Source organism: Mirounga leonina, unplaced genomic scaffold (assembly GCF_011800145.1).
Source record: "Mirounga leonina isolate KUSES-001 unplaced genomic scaffold, KU_Mleo_1.0 Mir_93, whole genome shotgun sequence".
Taxonomy (NCBI): Eukaryota; Metazoa; Chordata; class Mammalia; order Carnivora; family Phocidae; genus Mirounga; species Mirounga leonina.
Window position 1 is genome coordinate 15,759,152 of NW_023270854.1, and position 16,346 is coordinate 15,775,497.

The 16,346-nt window shown below is 48.8% G+C and overlaps 1 protein-coding gene across 1 annotated transcript in view; it reads left to right on the forward strand.

Annotated features, from left to right (window-relative positions):
* Positions 1-2,310: 2,310 nt before the first annotated feature.
* Positions 2,311-16,346, forward strand: part of CCBE1 (collagen and calcium binding EGF domains 1) — a 223,382-nt gene continuing 209,346 nt past the window's right edge. Inside the window, exons 1-2 of the mRNA XM_034995890.1 lie at positions 2,311-2,597; positions 2,975-3,055. Coding sequence (XP_034851781.1) covers positions 2,467-2,597; positions 2,975-3,055 — 212 coding nt within the window. The 5' untranslated portion in view covers positions 2,311-2,466. The remainder of the gene's footprint in view (positions 2,598-2,974; positions 3,056-16,346) is intronic.

The window sequence follows — 16,346 nt, forward strand, 5'->3', positions numbered from 1 at the left end:
CTTCCAGAAATGCTCTGATCACCCACTCTTAGAATTTCCTCCCCAGGCAAACCTGGGCTGATTGCATGGCCCCAGCACCTTCTCTGACGCCTCTTTGTCATGCGTGCTCAGTGTACTGGGCTGAAAATAAGGTGGCGGCAAAGTTGGCTTTGTCCCCAATTATGTCCCCTGTGCATAATGGGCACGGTTTTGCTTTTACCATTTTGCAGCCTGAATTACTTTCTCTGCCAAGCTTCGTGTCTCCATATGTGGCTTATTAACTATTTAATGAAAGTGAGAACTAATCTTCACCATTCTATTACTTGTAGAACTAACGTCCACCATGCAACAGTAGAAAAACAAGTAAAAATGAGAAAAAAGATAGCAAGATATCAAAGTAATTGATAATAAAAACAGACCCTCCTACAGGATAGCGTCTTCCCTGCAAGATGGAGACTAAACAGGTTTGTGGTACAATCTAAAGTGATACAATTTTTATAAGTTCCAGGATGCCTTTATTTTTCAATGTGCTCAGAGAGGTATCGCTTTAGAAGCCCAAACAACTATTGTGAAATAAACTTTTATTTATCTAGGAAGCAGAAAGCTAGAAAGTTAAAACTGAAAATTCTGTGCAATAATTACATTAAAAATAATAATAGTTAATGTCTACTGAGCACTCAATACATGGCAGGCACTAAAAAAAACTTTATATGCACTACCTCATTTAATACTCATAAACATTTATGAGGGAGGTTCCCCATTTTGCAGATGAGAAAAATAAATTTCAGAAAGGTTAAGCAACTTGCCCAAAGTCACATAGCTAATAAGTCACACAGCCTGGATTTGAATCCGGATCGTTTGTTTTTTGTTTTTTTTTTTTTCCTGATCCCATGATCCTCATTCTCAGGTGTTGCAAGCTTCTGAAGGGTCTTCTGAATTACCACGTGAAAACTTTCTTTGTGTGTAGCACTATATTTTAATATCAAGTCTGTTTTATGGTCTGCTAAGTCTGTGTAAGATTTGTAGGGAAAAAAAACCCCACCTTACTAAGAAATCGGATTCCTAGTTTTAAGGCATAGTGTATCAAATAAAATCATGAATGTGAAAAACCTTTGGAAAATAGAAAAGCATTCTACAGAGGGAGGAGGCTGCCATTGCTCTTAAAAATGTCAAGGTGTATGTGATATGCACGGTAATTCTCAGTTGACCAGAATATTCTGAACCCAAGCACCTGCTTAACACCGGTAACTTGTGAACAAGCTACCTTTCGCCCGGTCCTGGCCTCTGCAGAACCACGTGTTGGTTCGGCATTACAACCTTGTGCTGTTCCAATTTCTTTCTGGGCCACGACCACTTGCCTGGCTCCGTGGGGCACGTCTATGTCACCAGGCACGGAAACTCCTGATGTGCAACCAAGCGTCCAGATGCAGAGGAATAACGAAGGACAGTGGGGTCATCACCAAATGAGCGGATTTACCGCCCCCGCCCGGGGTCTGCGGGCTCGGCGTGCTCACGCCGCGGTTAACTAGCGGCTGGCAGGGCCGGCGATTAAGGGCCCCTCGGTCTCACCTGGTCTTGGAGGAGTTTCCAGCGCTCACGTGTGGTGGCTCACGTGGCGTGGAAACCTCGTGAAAGCCGCTCATGGCAAGAGCATATAAGACCCCCCCGGGGGGGGGGGGGGTGAAGAAAAAGGAAAGAGAAGCGCGCGGCTCACTTGTCCCCGGCTCCAATTGGGAAGAAAAGAGCGGCTTTACGAACGATTGAAACGACCGGAGAACTTTCTTTTAAGATCTTAAGGAAGCCAGGCTGCTACGCCCTGTAAGCTGTACTGTCCCGGGCGTGAAAAGCAGCTGGGGAGAAGCGCCTGTCCTTCCGACAACTCCTTCCCGAATCCTGCCGAGAGGAGCCCAGGGTGGCGGGAAAGCAGGGCGTAGGCACTGGAGGGCGAAAGGCGACCAGAGGCCTGCCCTGGCCTTCAGAGGTGACCTGACGCCAGGAAGGAAGCTTATTAACCCTTAGGCTCCCCCCGCCCCCTTCCTTCTCCCCCGGGGGCGAGCCGGCTCCTCCCCCCGGTCGAGCTGGTCTGGGGCAAGATGCGCACAGCCGTCGGCTCGCGCGCCCTGCCCGTCCCTCCCAGCCCAGGAAGAGGTGAGAAGGGAGGGCGCTGCCCAAAGCCGAGCCTGGCGAGTCCGTGGATCCCAAGTGGACATCCTGGGCGAGACGGCTGAGCCCCCGCGACCCCCGCGCCGGCCGAGCACCGCAGGCGACCCACCTCCCTGTTCCTCCGCCGCCTCTGCACCCACACCCCGACTCCTAGCCTGACCCCCCGCTCCAGGACACCCCCAGGCCCGCGCCTCGCGCAGGTGGCGCAGACGCCCCTGCCCTCCGGCGCCCCCTGCCGGGGAGAGGGAAGGCAGCGGCCGCCGAGAAGCCGAGCACAGGCGGGGAAAGAGCTCCAGCGCCGGGCAGAAGCCGGGAGCTTCCCTGATGGTGCCGCCGCCTCCGAGTCGGGGAGGAGCGGCGAGGAGGCAGCTGGGCAGGAGCCTGGGTCCGCTGCTGCTGCTCCTGGCGCTGGGACACACGTGGAGCTACCGAGAGGAGCCCGAGGACGGCGACAGGTAAGCGCTGCCAGCCCCGGCTGGCTGCGCGCCCGGTTCGTGGGGTGGGGGCAGTATCCCGGCCCCTGCAGGCGCCCGCACGCCCCCCAGCGCCCCGGCTCCGCTGGCACGGGCTGGGGGCTCAACTACCCTGGGCGGCATTGAACTCCGCGCCCTGCCCGGGCTCCCCGTCAGTGGGTCTGGGGCGCCCTGGTACGGCTCCTCCGGGGCTGGGTTCGCGCCGGCGGACCCCAGCCCAGGCCCCGAGGCCGCTCGGCGTCCGCGCTCGGGGACCAGCGCCTGCTCGGCGCGCCGGGACGCAGCGCCCTGCCACCCTCGCGCGCCCTGCCCTTCGCTCTCCGCGGACGGCCAGCGAAGTGGCTGCTCTGTCTTCCTAGAGAGATCTGCTCAGAAAACAAGATCGCCACGACGAAATACCCGTGTCTGAAGCCTACGGGGGAGCTCACCACGTGTTTCAGGTGAGTCTCCGGGCTCTGCCGAGTCCGCCGCCGAGCACCGGGGCTAGTTGGGAAGGCGGCTGCGCAGAGGAGGGCTTTGGAGACGCGCTTGGTGACTGGGGGCCACGGTTGCGCCGGGATGTGCTTGGGGAGTCCTTTAGTGCAAACCTCTCGGTGTGGTTTTTGGGCCAGAGCAATGAGGGGCAATCAAGTGTGCACCTAGACTTTGCACCCTAGGACCCTGAGGCGTTTACCGCTTCTTGGAATATTTCGTGTGGTGGAGAGGAAGAGGCTGAAAGCTTCTAAGTGGATTGGATTGTGGGTGCAAACTGCGCCGTGGCAAAGACGGATGGCCGCGTTTGCGTTTTGTTTCAAAAACACAGTTGACAAATACTTAGTCCTTGACTGTCCTTTGACCCTCTCCTGGGACGGAGTGCAACACACTAACGGTCTCTGGAGGCAAAAGGATGGAGGAGGTTTGCGGGCTGTGGACGTGGGTGTGTGTGTGGGGGGGGGGGGGGAAATGTTGAGCTTGTTGAGCCATAAGGAGAGTACTTCCTGAAAGTGCAGTCCACAGATCACCTGGGTGCTTGTTAAAATTACCCCTGACTAGGGCTAGGGAATCCATGTAGATTGGAAAACGTTTCCCAGGTGGTTCTCATTCTCAAATTACTGTTCCCTGCTTGCAGCCTTTTGGAGGTGAGGGTTGATTTGTTTTCACCGTTGAGTTCTTGGCTTTTGGTCCACTGCTTTGAATGGGGGGCATAGATCCATAAACACGAATTGCTTTTTAAAGGTATGGTGCAAGGTACTGGGAATCACACTCCCGCCAGACTGTTTCAGCCAATCCTACGCTCTGGGGTGCCAGGATAAATATTGGGTAGTACAAGGTAATGCAGCAATCCCCAGAAGTGAATTTGGAGAAAAGCTTTATTCATAATGTAACAGATGAATCAATCACCATGCTTTTGGGGCCGCTGAGATCTTAGTTCACATGCTCAAAGTTTCAGACATAAGTGGTTTCAGGGCTGGTGAGTTTGTGGTACGCAAACCAGTAATCAGTTACGTTGCATACGGTGCTTTAAAATCTTGTCGGCAGTGGAATGACCCCCATCCTTTAAGTGGGGCAATACTCCCTGGGCTTGGGAAGCATTGTCTTATCCAGGACATGGGTGGTCAACACCAATCAAATGTGCTGAGGCCTGGGTGGGGGAGATGGGGGGTAGGAGTATGTTCAGTTGACAGGTAAAGACTTGAAGAGGTTAACTGGGTAAGCAAGGTTATCCAGCTGGTGGGATGACCTGAGGGTACTAGCACCAGGATTGTTTGCCTGGCGCCAGCCCCATGTGTCATCCACATGACCACAGTATTAGGACGTGTTGTTTTCCTAGCATTCTAGTACAAAGCCTCTCACAGGGAAAGTGTCCCTGAGATGGTTTACTCATTTGTTCAGTCCCTGAAGGTCAGACTGCACATAAATCAGTGGTACTTGCAGAATGCATGTCCAATTTTCAGAAACCACTGGTGCCGGATTAGTGTTCTAAGTTGACTGTTAATACTGTTACTCCTCTTCCCTGGTTTAATTTTTTTTACACTGACTCCCCAAGAGACACTATCAATGTCTTTAAGTGTTCTCATTAATGGCTATCCAAAAGAACAGCTTATGAGAACTAACAAGGCTATTTTACATCACAGAAAAATAAGGAACTTTGTTTTTGGGAATGAGAGGAATGGGAGAGGGGTTTTTCATCTGGGGAAAATGAGTAGTGGTCCCTGTGAATATTTTCTGGTTTTGTTACTTTGTTTTATGGATAATCCAGGGTTCTGTGTATACGGTTATACTGTTCCTGTAACTCCGTAAATTCCTGAAGACAGTTGATTGGCAGTTACTGAGCCCCTGTTTGCTTTTGAACCCCAAGAATGGGGGGACTTGTGCTTGGTTTGTGGATTTATTGTCTCGGCTCCTAGAGGCTCTTGCTCCAGGTGGGATCTGGAAACCAGCAGTATCCTCTAGGAGCTTGTTAGTGTCCAGGCCCATCCCAAACCTCCCAGATCAGAGCCTGTGTGTTAATGCAACGTGCATTAAAGGCTAAGCACTTACATAGGAACCACGGTCCTCCATCTGGTCACTGTGCAAACCCATTTAAATTCAAGAGGCACAGAGGCTTCTACAGGTGCACGAGTAGTTACTCCTACCAAATCAACCAAAAACTAAAAACTAGCCTTCCAGGAGACCAGACTCCTCAACTCTTGGATGATCCTTAATTAAGCTTAAGTACAGTAGCTGAGCTGCTTGGGAAATACTGACAGATGGCCCGGATTTTACCCCTCGTCCTTTGAACAGTTTTTAGCACAAGTGAGAACTACAGAAGTCCTTCTGAACTTAAATTTTTTTATGGGACTTAAAAAAAAAAAAAAAAAAAAATTTACTCCCACCATGTTCATGGTAGTGTTAATCTGATCTGTTATTCCTAAAAGCTATAGAGACCTAAATGGTACGGAGAAGGAAAGCTGGGTTCAGAATCTTTGTTCTGGACCGCCCCCCCCCCCACCTTTGTATACTTGTTTCCCAGGGTTTCACCCAAGCACCTTCCCACGTTTGCCTTCTGTATATGAAATGACAGCCTGAGGACTTTGTACTCAGCACCATTCTATGCACTTTACATACATTATCTCTAATCCTCAAAGCCACTCTTTTGTATTTCAGTTTTACAGGGGAAGAACCGAAACTCCAGGATTAAGTAAACTTGGTCAGGGTCACAAAGTTAATACACGTGGGAGCCAAGATTCAAACCCAGGTTTGTCTGACTTCAAGGTCTGGGCCCAGGCCCTTTCATCATCCCAGAGGTGCCTACAGAGGAGGTAGAACTTTCAAGATCCTGGGGTCTAAGGAAGACTATAAATTCAGATGGCAGTAAATTTAAAAGACCGTTTGATGGAAAACAACACTCACCATGACAGTGGTTTTTCAGTTAACCACCATCCTGGAGATCTGTCCTTAAATAATTCATATTCTGTCATATACAATATTGGTTCATATGTGTATAGCTTTCCTTCCTTGAAGGATTTCTTAATCACAGGGCTGTCTCGAGACCATCTAACCCAGTGTGCATTGGGCCAAGTGCCCAAAGTTAAACTTGAGTGAATGCCAGTGACAGCCTACCAAGCTTAGAGTATGTACTGCTCAGTGTTATAATCCGATGCAGGGTGTACTCCTTTATTAAAGATTTCACCGTTGGGGTGTGATTTATCTAAGACTCTTATAGCCAAACTAAGCATATAAATTTATCAGGGTGCTAGCCTCTTGTGGCTGTTTTTCCCCACAAGTTTACCCCACCCCCCACCCCCCACCCCCCGACCATGTAGTTTTGAACAAGAGGTTCATGTTTACCTTTCATTTATTGGGTCTATCAGTAAAACCTGTTAAAGGCTTTTTTAAAAATGAATACATTGTGTAGGGGATGTCCAGAAAATCCAACTTTTGAACGAAGCAGTATCTAGTAAACATTCTAACTTTCCTGATCCGGTAAGGATTTACTGAGCATCTATTAGCTTAAAATAGCCTTACAAAATGCCTGTAGAATAAGTTACTGTCTGGTCTGCTTAGAGACCTGATTTTTAGACTAAGGCCTTTGAAACTAACCAATACGCAGTGGTAGATGATCCAGTTCAAAGTCCTGTAGTTCATACTGTATCGATGATGGAGATGAGCTTAGAAGCAGCTAGGAATGGCTTTCTGGGCAAGAGAAAATACTTTATCACTGTTAGGTGTTTAAATTGCATTGGCTGTAGCTCCGTTTTGTGGTTTGTGGACTGCCACGGCCCGTAGCTTCCCCTCGGCAGTGTTTGTCCCTCTGCAGCTCATTAGGTACTGCTCTTAGGACCCTGTTCCCGCGGGATATAATGACCTAGGGATGCCAAAACCCCCACTTTTCCATAATCTGTATTGCCAAATCCTGTTAAAAGGTCAAAGTTAATGTGATCTTTCTGCAAATGGGTTTGTGTGGGATTTGGAGAACAAGAAGGTCACTTAGAGCAGCCCTACCAGCTTGAGAGCCCTGCACTCTAGCTGAGGCCACATTGGAGGGAAGACTGGAGAATGTGCTGTCTGGTGGGTCACAGTTCCTACAGAGGGCTCGGAGGTCAAAACCTGAGCAGTAATAGGAACTGTGCCAGTTGGAATCCTAGCTTGACTAAATTGTTCTGTGACTTTGGTTTCTTTACCTTAGTGGTCTCTCAAATCCTATTAGTGAAGTTACAGGGTTATGGTGGAGGATTAAATGAGCTGATATACATAGGAAGTGCTGGATGAACAGTACCACTCATACTGTTGAATCCCCCCCACGTTTGGCACGTTGGGTGCACATAGTAGGTGCTCACTGGACAGTTTTGGACAGTACGGTAGAAATTTTTGAAAAAGCAAACTCCACATCCAGAAATGGTGTTTATACACCACTGTACGCTAGTTTTTAGATACTTTTTCAAATGTAGGAAAGCCCAAAAGTGCAGTGCCTGGGGGGGGCGGGGATCACAAAGTGTATCTGTGTTTCTTGCTTGCTGACCACATAAAGCGCCCTACTCATGTGCCCATAAGAGCAGGAAAAAGGCATAGTTATCCCACTTCAAAGGATCTTAGAGGCTTGCCCCTTGCCTGAAGTCACGAAGGACGTTCTGGGCAGAGACAAGGCTAGGAAGCAGACCCTCTGGTCCTCAGCCCACTGCCGACAAAGCTCAGGACCGGCACGGGGTGGGTGGGGGGGGGGGGGGTGTGCTGTGGGTAATCGTTGGCTCGGGGCACGCTGCCCCCTTTCAGAAAGCACATCTTCATGATCCTCTGCTGAAGAGGAGCTGGTATGAAAAGAGGAGACAGGTGGTTTGGGCAGGAACTGTCTAAATCGCAGGCAGCCTCGGTTTCCCTGGGTTAGACCCTCAGTCACTGGATGGTCAGCCCGCTTGGGGGGGGGGGGGTGGACCAAGTGTCCCCTGGTTCGTGACCATACCCTCTGAGGCTAGCCTCAGGCCTGGACAGTGTTCCACATGTCAAATGACCGAGTGAATATACAAGTGAATGAAATCAACTTTCAATTTACTAACCTTTCTAGAACTGTGGTCGCTGGCCTATCCAAGTATGCCTCCTTTTCTGAGAGAGGCTCTTTCGGAACCCACGTTCCCTGGGCTGCTGTGAGGTGCTATGGTTGTCTTCCTCAGCGCTCGGCTGGACCTGCTTGAGCTGCTAATGTGTTACAGGTGCAGATTCTCGGGCAGCTCCAGCTAATGCCCTGACCTTGCTACTTTACCTAACACCTGAAGAGGACGCAGGTGTTCCTGCCTGTGTTAATTGCCCTGTAAACCCTGGCTTTGAAGTGAGGATTGCAGTTTTAAAGGGGATCCCGCTCCCTCCCACGTTTATCTTCAGCTGAACAGGTGTTGGAGGAGGGCGGGGACGTGGGAGGGCTTGGCCAAGGCGGGTTCCATATCACTTTTCACTCTTCTCAGAGAAACAGCACCAAGTGATAGGAAAGGACAACCAAATTCACCACAAAAGGCTGCACATTCCCCAGAGTGCCCTCCGAGACGGGTCCAGTGGCTTTGCTCGTTGTCCCTGAAGTCATGGATGCCTGACTTTCCGATATTCATCTTTTCTTTTATTCTAGGATACCCTATCTTCTCCGGAGAAAGTTTGCATTTCAATCAGTAGTTCACGTGTCAGTGAGTTCAGCTTCTCCAAACCTACCACCCCCTGCTCAGCGGGACCTTTCCCGCTTTTGTGAGTGAGACGGTCCGCCTGCGTTGGGAGCCCTGCTGAATAGCCAGAGAACAGAGGTCTCCACTCCATCTCTTTATTGCTTTTCTCTGGGGGTGAAAACCACTATACCATCAGCTTCTCAGGCTAGGTTCTTTTCCATGAAGCCATTTATGAGTGTTAAAGTTTTACCAACAACTTTGGTTCACTTATTCAGCAAATACTTGAGTTACCAGGTGCCAAGCACAGTTCGAGGGACTTAGCATACATCTGTGGGAAATGCAGAAAAACTCTTGCCTCTACCCTCCTAGAACTTAGATTTTTTTAATTCGACTTTTAGTAAGGGAATTTTGAGTCAAAGCTGTCTTTGGGACCTATTTAAGTTCTTTTGGCACACATCTGATTAAGGTCCCATTTTGGAGGCTAAGAGCTTGAAATTTCCTATGGACCAGCTGTCTTTCAGCAAAAGAAACCCACCAAGCAGGGACCCAGGAGTCCAGGGGTGGTGGTAACCAAAGTTTTGTTCTACAGAGGTGTTAGTGGAAAATTAATGCGTGCCCCAAGTCTCAAGAATTACTGGAATGTGAAAGTACAAAGGGAATTCTCTGGCTGTCTGCCCTGTGAGGTGGATGGCAGCCTCAGAACTGGCCCATTAGGAACACCCAGTTCACCTCTTACTCCACCCTCCTGTTTTCCAACAGTAACTTTAAGCAGACTGTTCTAAGAAGGCCTGCCCCTCCACATTCCTCCCTTCTCCTAATCCCTTATGGATCATTGTAGTTGTAGCTGAACCTTCTGGACGGTCTCCATCCTGAGACCTGGGTGGGGGGATGGGGTGGTAGTAGGAGGTCTTCATATTTAATCTCCTTTGAGCAAAGCAGCACATCTTTCCAGCTTCACGTCAAAAGCCTGCGTGAAGAGTTTGGATGCATGAATATACTGCCTTGTTTGGTGTGGCAGAATGTGAACTAGATCATCTTTTCATACTTTCGGATTTCAGAAACGTGGACCACATCTGTGTTCAGCCTTTCTCTCTGTTCTCAACCTTTCTTTCTTGGCTACACCTGGGGGGTGTTCTGTGTTTGCCCCACTGGGGTGAAGCCCTCCAGCCTCCATCTGGGAACGGCGGGGGCGGCTCTCAGCCCAGCAGCTGCTGGTTGAGAACGGGTGGGAGGCCAGGAGAGCCCTCTGCTCTAGGATCTGGTCTGGGAGTTTGGTACAGAGCAGGAATTGGTGAAGTAGTAGGGCCCATGGCCTGTTTTTATACAATTTATGATCTAAGAATGCTTTTCATATCTTTAAAGGGTTGTTAGAGACCTCATTTGGCCCCCGAAGCCTCAGATCTTTAACATCTGGCCGTTTATAGGATGTTTGCTGACTTCTAGAAAGCCATCTCTGCCCCCCCCCCCCCACACCCCCCCCCCCCCCCCCCCCCCCCCCCCCCCGCCCAAGTAGGCTCCATGCCCAGCGTGGGGCTGGAACTCACAACCCTGAGATCAAGAGTTGGACACTTAACCAACGGAGCTACTCTCTAGTGAGCCATCTTAACACAAAGACTGAGTGGGGTTCTCTGTACGTAACCTTGTCCACAGATAAGTTCTCAGGTCACTTGGGATGTATTTAGCTTCATCTTTAGGTCTTTGCCTTAATGTTGCCTTATTGTATTTGGACCTCCTGGCCCGAGCATCTTTGTGACTTGGTTTCCTGATCTCGGGGAATCAGTATTTGAGCTGGAATTTCTGCCCCCACCAGTCATCCCCAAGTGGTACTATAAATGGACATAATTTCAGTGTTCTTAAGCTATTTGCAAGTAGTTGAGGACTAACTTCTGCTTTTCTTCATGTTCCCAAGACCAGGCCTTCATGTTCGAGTTGAGTACTCTGGATTGCCTTGGCTGATCTTACCCTCCCCCACCCCTAATTCCATACTTTAATTCCTGACTTGCATATTGATCATCCCATGCTCTGTTGACTCAGAGCTGCCTCTCCGAGTTTGTTTTGAATTTCTATAGTGGAGAACTTCACATCCAAAAGTCAAATGAGAGCACAAATATTTTGAGGGGACAGGAGCAAAATCTAATGGCATTTTGGAGAGAGGAAAGGAGGAAAACGTTGGAACACACCACCTGACCTATTAGGAGAAAAGCTCTGGGGCGTGGTAAAGAAAAAGGTATAAAAACTTGATAAGGAGCAGAGAGCATCCTATGGAGGTGAAGTTGGGTGGAGAAAAAGTTCATATTAAACTCGTGGGAGCTTCTGACCTTGGTAACAGCTGTTTTCTACGGATTCAACCAAATTTAAAAGGCCGTCTAAGCTTAGAAAAGTTGATAGCTCTACAAACGCAATTTTCTAACCTCTCCTGTGTGTCTAGCACTACCACCTTGGAGGTCAGGCTGTCTAAAAGCCAGCACGGACATGGCGCCATGACTTTCCCTCCAGCTATTCTCTTGCTTTTGCTCTCACTCGGCATTGCTCTTGGTAACGTGTCCATGTGTTGTGTTGGAATTTTTCTATAGCGAAATTGCTCGTGATTTTTATGGTGGAAAAATTACATGGCGGAGCTGAGGTTGCCTTCCTAGGAACCCACCAAGACCACAAAGACTGTTCCTTGGAAGCAAGGTTGTTCCAAAAACGCTGGAATGTAGTTCTGGCAGTACCTGAAAGGTTAGAAGAACCTAGAATCTCACTGATGCGTTCTATCTCTGAGAAAACTTGATTCTTTTTTGCAAATTCTGTGAAAATTGAATTTAATACTAATTTACATATGTAAGAGATCACTCATGCCCATTCTGGCCTAGCTGGGTGGACATAGGGAAAGCAATTTTATGCCAGAACCTGGGACTTACGTGGAGGTCACCTAACCAGGCACCAGTTTCTATCTGGAACACAGAGGAGAAAGAGGAGGGGGAGTGAGTTTTGAATACCAAAAACCGAGATCACAACAAAAAGCAGGGTGGCTACCTTCCTTGTGGGTAAGTCTTCATGCAAGTTCTCAGTCAAGATCTCAGGTGTGTGGCAGAGCCAGGGTTCAAAATAGATACACAGGTATGCCTGGGTGGCTCAGTTGGTTAAGTGTCCGACTCTTGGTTTCCGGTTTGTCCTCTCAGGGTCATGGGATCAAACCCCAAGTCGGGCTCTGCGCTCAGCTCGGAGTCTGCTTGGGATTCTTCCTCCCTCTGCCCACCCCCCCTGCATTACTCATTCTCTAAAACCTTTAAAAAAAAAAAAAAAAAACCCCACAAACCAAGCCCCCAGTGTTGGTTTGCTAGGACTCCTTAAACAACATGGTCTCGGGTGGCTTAAACTATTTTCTCAGATCCCGGAGGCCAGAAGTCTGAGGTGAAGGTGTTGGGAGGGTTGACCCCTTCCAGTGGGTCTCCTGGGCTTGCAGACTGCGGTCTTCCCTCCGTGTCTCCCCCCCCCCCCCCCGTCCTCCCCCCCCCCCCCCCCCCCCGGTCTTCCCTCTGTATCTCTGTCTGGTTGTCTCTTGTGAGGGCAGTATTATTGGATTCCAGCCCATTCTCATGACCTCATTTTAACTCCGTGACCTCTTCAGGGCTCCTGTCTCTACATACAGTCACATTCTGAGGTACTGGGGTTAGGACTTCAATTTCGGGAGGTCACTGTTCGGCCCATATCCTCCCCTCCGATAAAACCCAGCACACACTGGGCCACGTGAAGGGGATGTTTTCTAGACCCCCTATTTTCCATGGGTATCTGTCCACCAGGGTGATCCTGAGGGAGCCAAAGAGTAACTTTAGCAATGCCACTGAAGAAGGGAGAGGGTTAAACCACCTAAAGTAATGTAAACCATAATGTAGTCCATGATCATGTCTGTGGAGCTTCTGTAGGATGTGCGATGGAGGCCGTGATCTGTTCTAGCCCTTATGTTGAGATATCCGTTAGGAATGCTGAGCCCCACTCCAGATCTTTCAAAGCAGAATCTGGTATTTCCTGCGCACCACTGCGTCATTCCAGTATTCGCTTGCTCTCGTGGCTCCTCGGTTTACTGTGTAGAACCATAGGCAGTGATTCATAGCCTGGACTGCACATCGGAATCACCTAGTGAGGTTTTTTTGTAATTTAACATCTGTACTACTAGTTTCAGGGGTAGAATTCAGTGATTCATCAGTTGCATATAACACCCAGTGCCCTCCTTAATGCCCATCACCCAGTTACCCCATCTCCCACCCCCTTCCCCTCCAGCAACCCTGTTTCCTAGAGTTGAGTCTCTTATCTTTTGCCGCCCTCTCGGTTTTCATCTTTCGTTTCCTTCCCCTGTGTTGATCTGTTTTGTTAGGATTTCACTATGTGGAATTTATCATACTAGTTTTTCTCTTATTTCACTTAGCATAATGCCCTTCAGTTCCATCCACATCGTTGCAAATGGTAAGAGTTCATTCTTTTTGTTGAGTAATAGTTCATTGTATATAGGTACCTCCTCTTTATCCATTCCTCTGTTGATGGACATCTGGGCTCTTTCCACATTTTGGCTGTTGTGGACATTACTGCTATAAACATTGGGGTGCATGTGCCCCTCTAGGGAATGTTTAAAAAACAAGCCTAGTGTCCCCACAGTGCACGCTAGACCAGTTATAGCAGAAACTGCAGAGGTGGGCACCTAGTACCAGGAATTTTTTAAAGCTCCATGCATAACAACTTGCAGCCAAGGCTGAAAACTTGGAGCAAAGGGCAAAAGGGGGTGAGCAGTCTGGCACTTTGCCTAGGGGACAAGTGGTTGCTTCTGTGATTGCTAAGCGTGGGTCCTCATGCCTCTCAACAGGGAAACTTCTAGCTCAAGTTTGTGTTGGTGAACCATCTGTCACCCTTGTCTGGTAGGTCTTAGTGTTTCTCTTGGCATCTCCTTTCCTTCTGTGGGGTGGTTCGTGGGGATGCGGGAGTGATGGTGTGGGTGGAGGTGAGTCAGGATGGGTAGACTGGTCCTCATGAGCTCGATGTTTCCCAAGCTGAGCAGTGTGAAGTCCCCTGTGCAAATTCCATCACTTTTCATTTCCTATTGCAGGCTCTCAGCTTGGTGTCTGGAGCTACTTAGTGACTTTTGGTGCATTTTTTTTTCAAAAATATTTTGCTTTGTTGCCACACCGCATGAACCTTCTCCCAAGATATAAACATGGCTCAGTGTATTATAAATGAAAGCTTTTCAGTTTCAAGCTGTGTTTTTCTTTCCTTGCAAGCATCAAATGCAAACATACTGTTTTTTTCCCACGTAGTGGGATAGGCAATCTGTGTGCTAGCAGAGTCTTCCCATTCCAGTTTTAGTTCTCCTCAGGTTTCTCCTCTGATAACTGAAAGAACATCTCAACCCCCTAGCAAACGCGGAGCTTTTTATAGGTTTGTAATTAACTTTAACATGAGCTAATACTCTAGTGTGCCCGCGTGGTTATCACCTGAGCCCTGTATTTTCCGTATGGCCTTAAACCAGGCAATCCCCGAATGTATCCACATGGAATGCATAGGTATATACATGGGCTGCTTTTTGGAATAACAGCAATTATATTGGCTACGTCCTAGAAATAGAAATTATTATAAACTGAGGGAGGAAAGGCAATTGCATTTCATGGATGGATGTGCTGAGGTTCTTTAAAGAGGGATTTCTTTGAATGGGAGGCAGATAAGATGAAGTGGTTCACAAGTGACCTCTGCATTTGAAATACGCTTTCAGAGTTTGACACCATAATGTGTGGCACCCTATTAGAGAGGATATAACAGGAACGGACACTTAAAATCTCAAGTGAAGGCACGAAAGGATCCTAATAAGTGACTCAGCGCTTGCCACCCCACCATCTTCAGGTCTTTTTCCCAGAGACCCCTAGTGTTTGGGAACCACATCTTCAGGTGTTGCCGCACAGATGAAAATTATTTGTGGAGGGCACATTGAGGTCAAACACAGGCTGCTCAAGGCTGGAGATGCCTAGCTCCGGGGGGGCTCTGGCAGCCCCGCTGCTACCTGCTGTCCCAGGGCAGGGGGCGGCAGTCTTCTCACACCTGGAGGCCCTTCCTGGTTGCGCGGGGGGGGGGGGGGGGGGAATTTAGCCATCTCTCGTGCCGCCCCCCCCCCCCCCCCAACCCTGTAGCTCTTAGCATCGAGCTCTATGCAAGCTGCTCCACCAAGTCCTGCCTCTCTGGTGACTCCTTTCTTGGCTGTTTATAAAAACTTTTCCCCTGTCCATCCTTTAAAATGACTGGTATTCTCCTAGGATGCCTACTTACCCCTTGGCTTACGTACAGCTCGACTGTTGTGTTGTACTGACACATTGGTGTGTGCTCGTGCACGTATCTTTGATGTGATGTATGCAGTCCTGTGCGGCTGGGACCACATTTAACACGCTGTGCCCCGAAGATGAGAGGGTTTCATCCACACTTCTGAGGATGTTACAAAAGGAAATTGCCATAACGATGAGGGAACGACGATGCTGTTCTTTTAGAGAAGTCTGGAAAGGGAAATCCTGCTTTGAAGTTCCTGCAAGGAAGGGGGCACAAAAAGGAAATCGTCCTTTTAATGATCACAATACTCGTTCTTTGCGCATTTACATCATAGCGATGCAGGACTTCGAACTGGGGTGCTCTAATTCCCCTCTAGGCTAATGGCTACCAAGGGACTAGAGTGTGGTTTTCTTTTTTCTGTGCCTGGGGAACGGAATATTTGTAGTTGCTATGTACAGAAATGGGTTCTGCAATTTTTTCACATAATAGGTAAGGAACACTTATCACAAAGGGTACTGATCCATTTTAACAGCACAGCATTTCATTGTACAGATACTCCTTAATTCATCTCTTCACTGGAGAGCACGCCTTCTAAGGCAGCAGACGCTAAGGGGTCCTTCCTGATGCTTTGACGGGTTCAGGTTTTAAACTGAAGATGCAAATTTCAAATAGACCAAGGTTTACCTACATGAATCAAAAAACCATAATCTAGTGCCACCAGATTGCAGTTTGTACAGGTCTTGCTGTTCCAGACCAATCTGCTACTGCCCTCCTAGAACATATGGGTGCTGGTCCCCATGACCCTCTGGTGCTCCCTGATCCTGGGCTGCAGGAGGTTGGGGCTTTGATTGCGTTCTTTCTAGGTCTGGCAATGTGTGACTGATCACTCATTCACAGAGAGCAGAACAAATGGAAATGGGCTTAGTTTTCAGCCCAGGGGATTTGCTTGACATAAACAACTGAAGATACCATGGGGCATTCTGGATAATTCTCTAATCAGTCTTAAAAACGGGAGAGCCACCTTTGCGCTGTGGAGTGAATCTCTTGAATGCCTTGGGTAGTTTTTCTTACCCCATTATTAAAGAGTAGAAGGTCTTTTTACTCCCCAGGTATGTATACTCTTGAAAGCGAGCTCCTCTTTGCTGCAAGCACGGGACCGTGTGAGCTCAGGAGCCCATCTTCACAAGTGTTAAGGCCTCGCCTTCCCATCACACCCCGAGCCACCGGCCGGCTCCTGTCTGCTGGCCTTGAAGACCTGCCGTTCCATAGACTAAGCTAAGGAGGGGGAAGTGTGCGTTTCCTCATGTAGGGAAGAGCTGTACTTCCATGGTGACCTCGAGAAAGG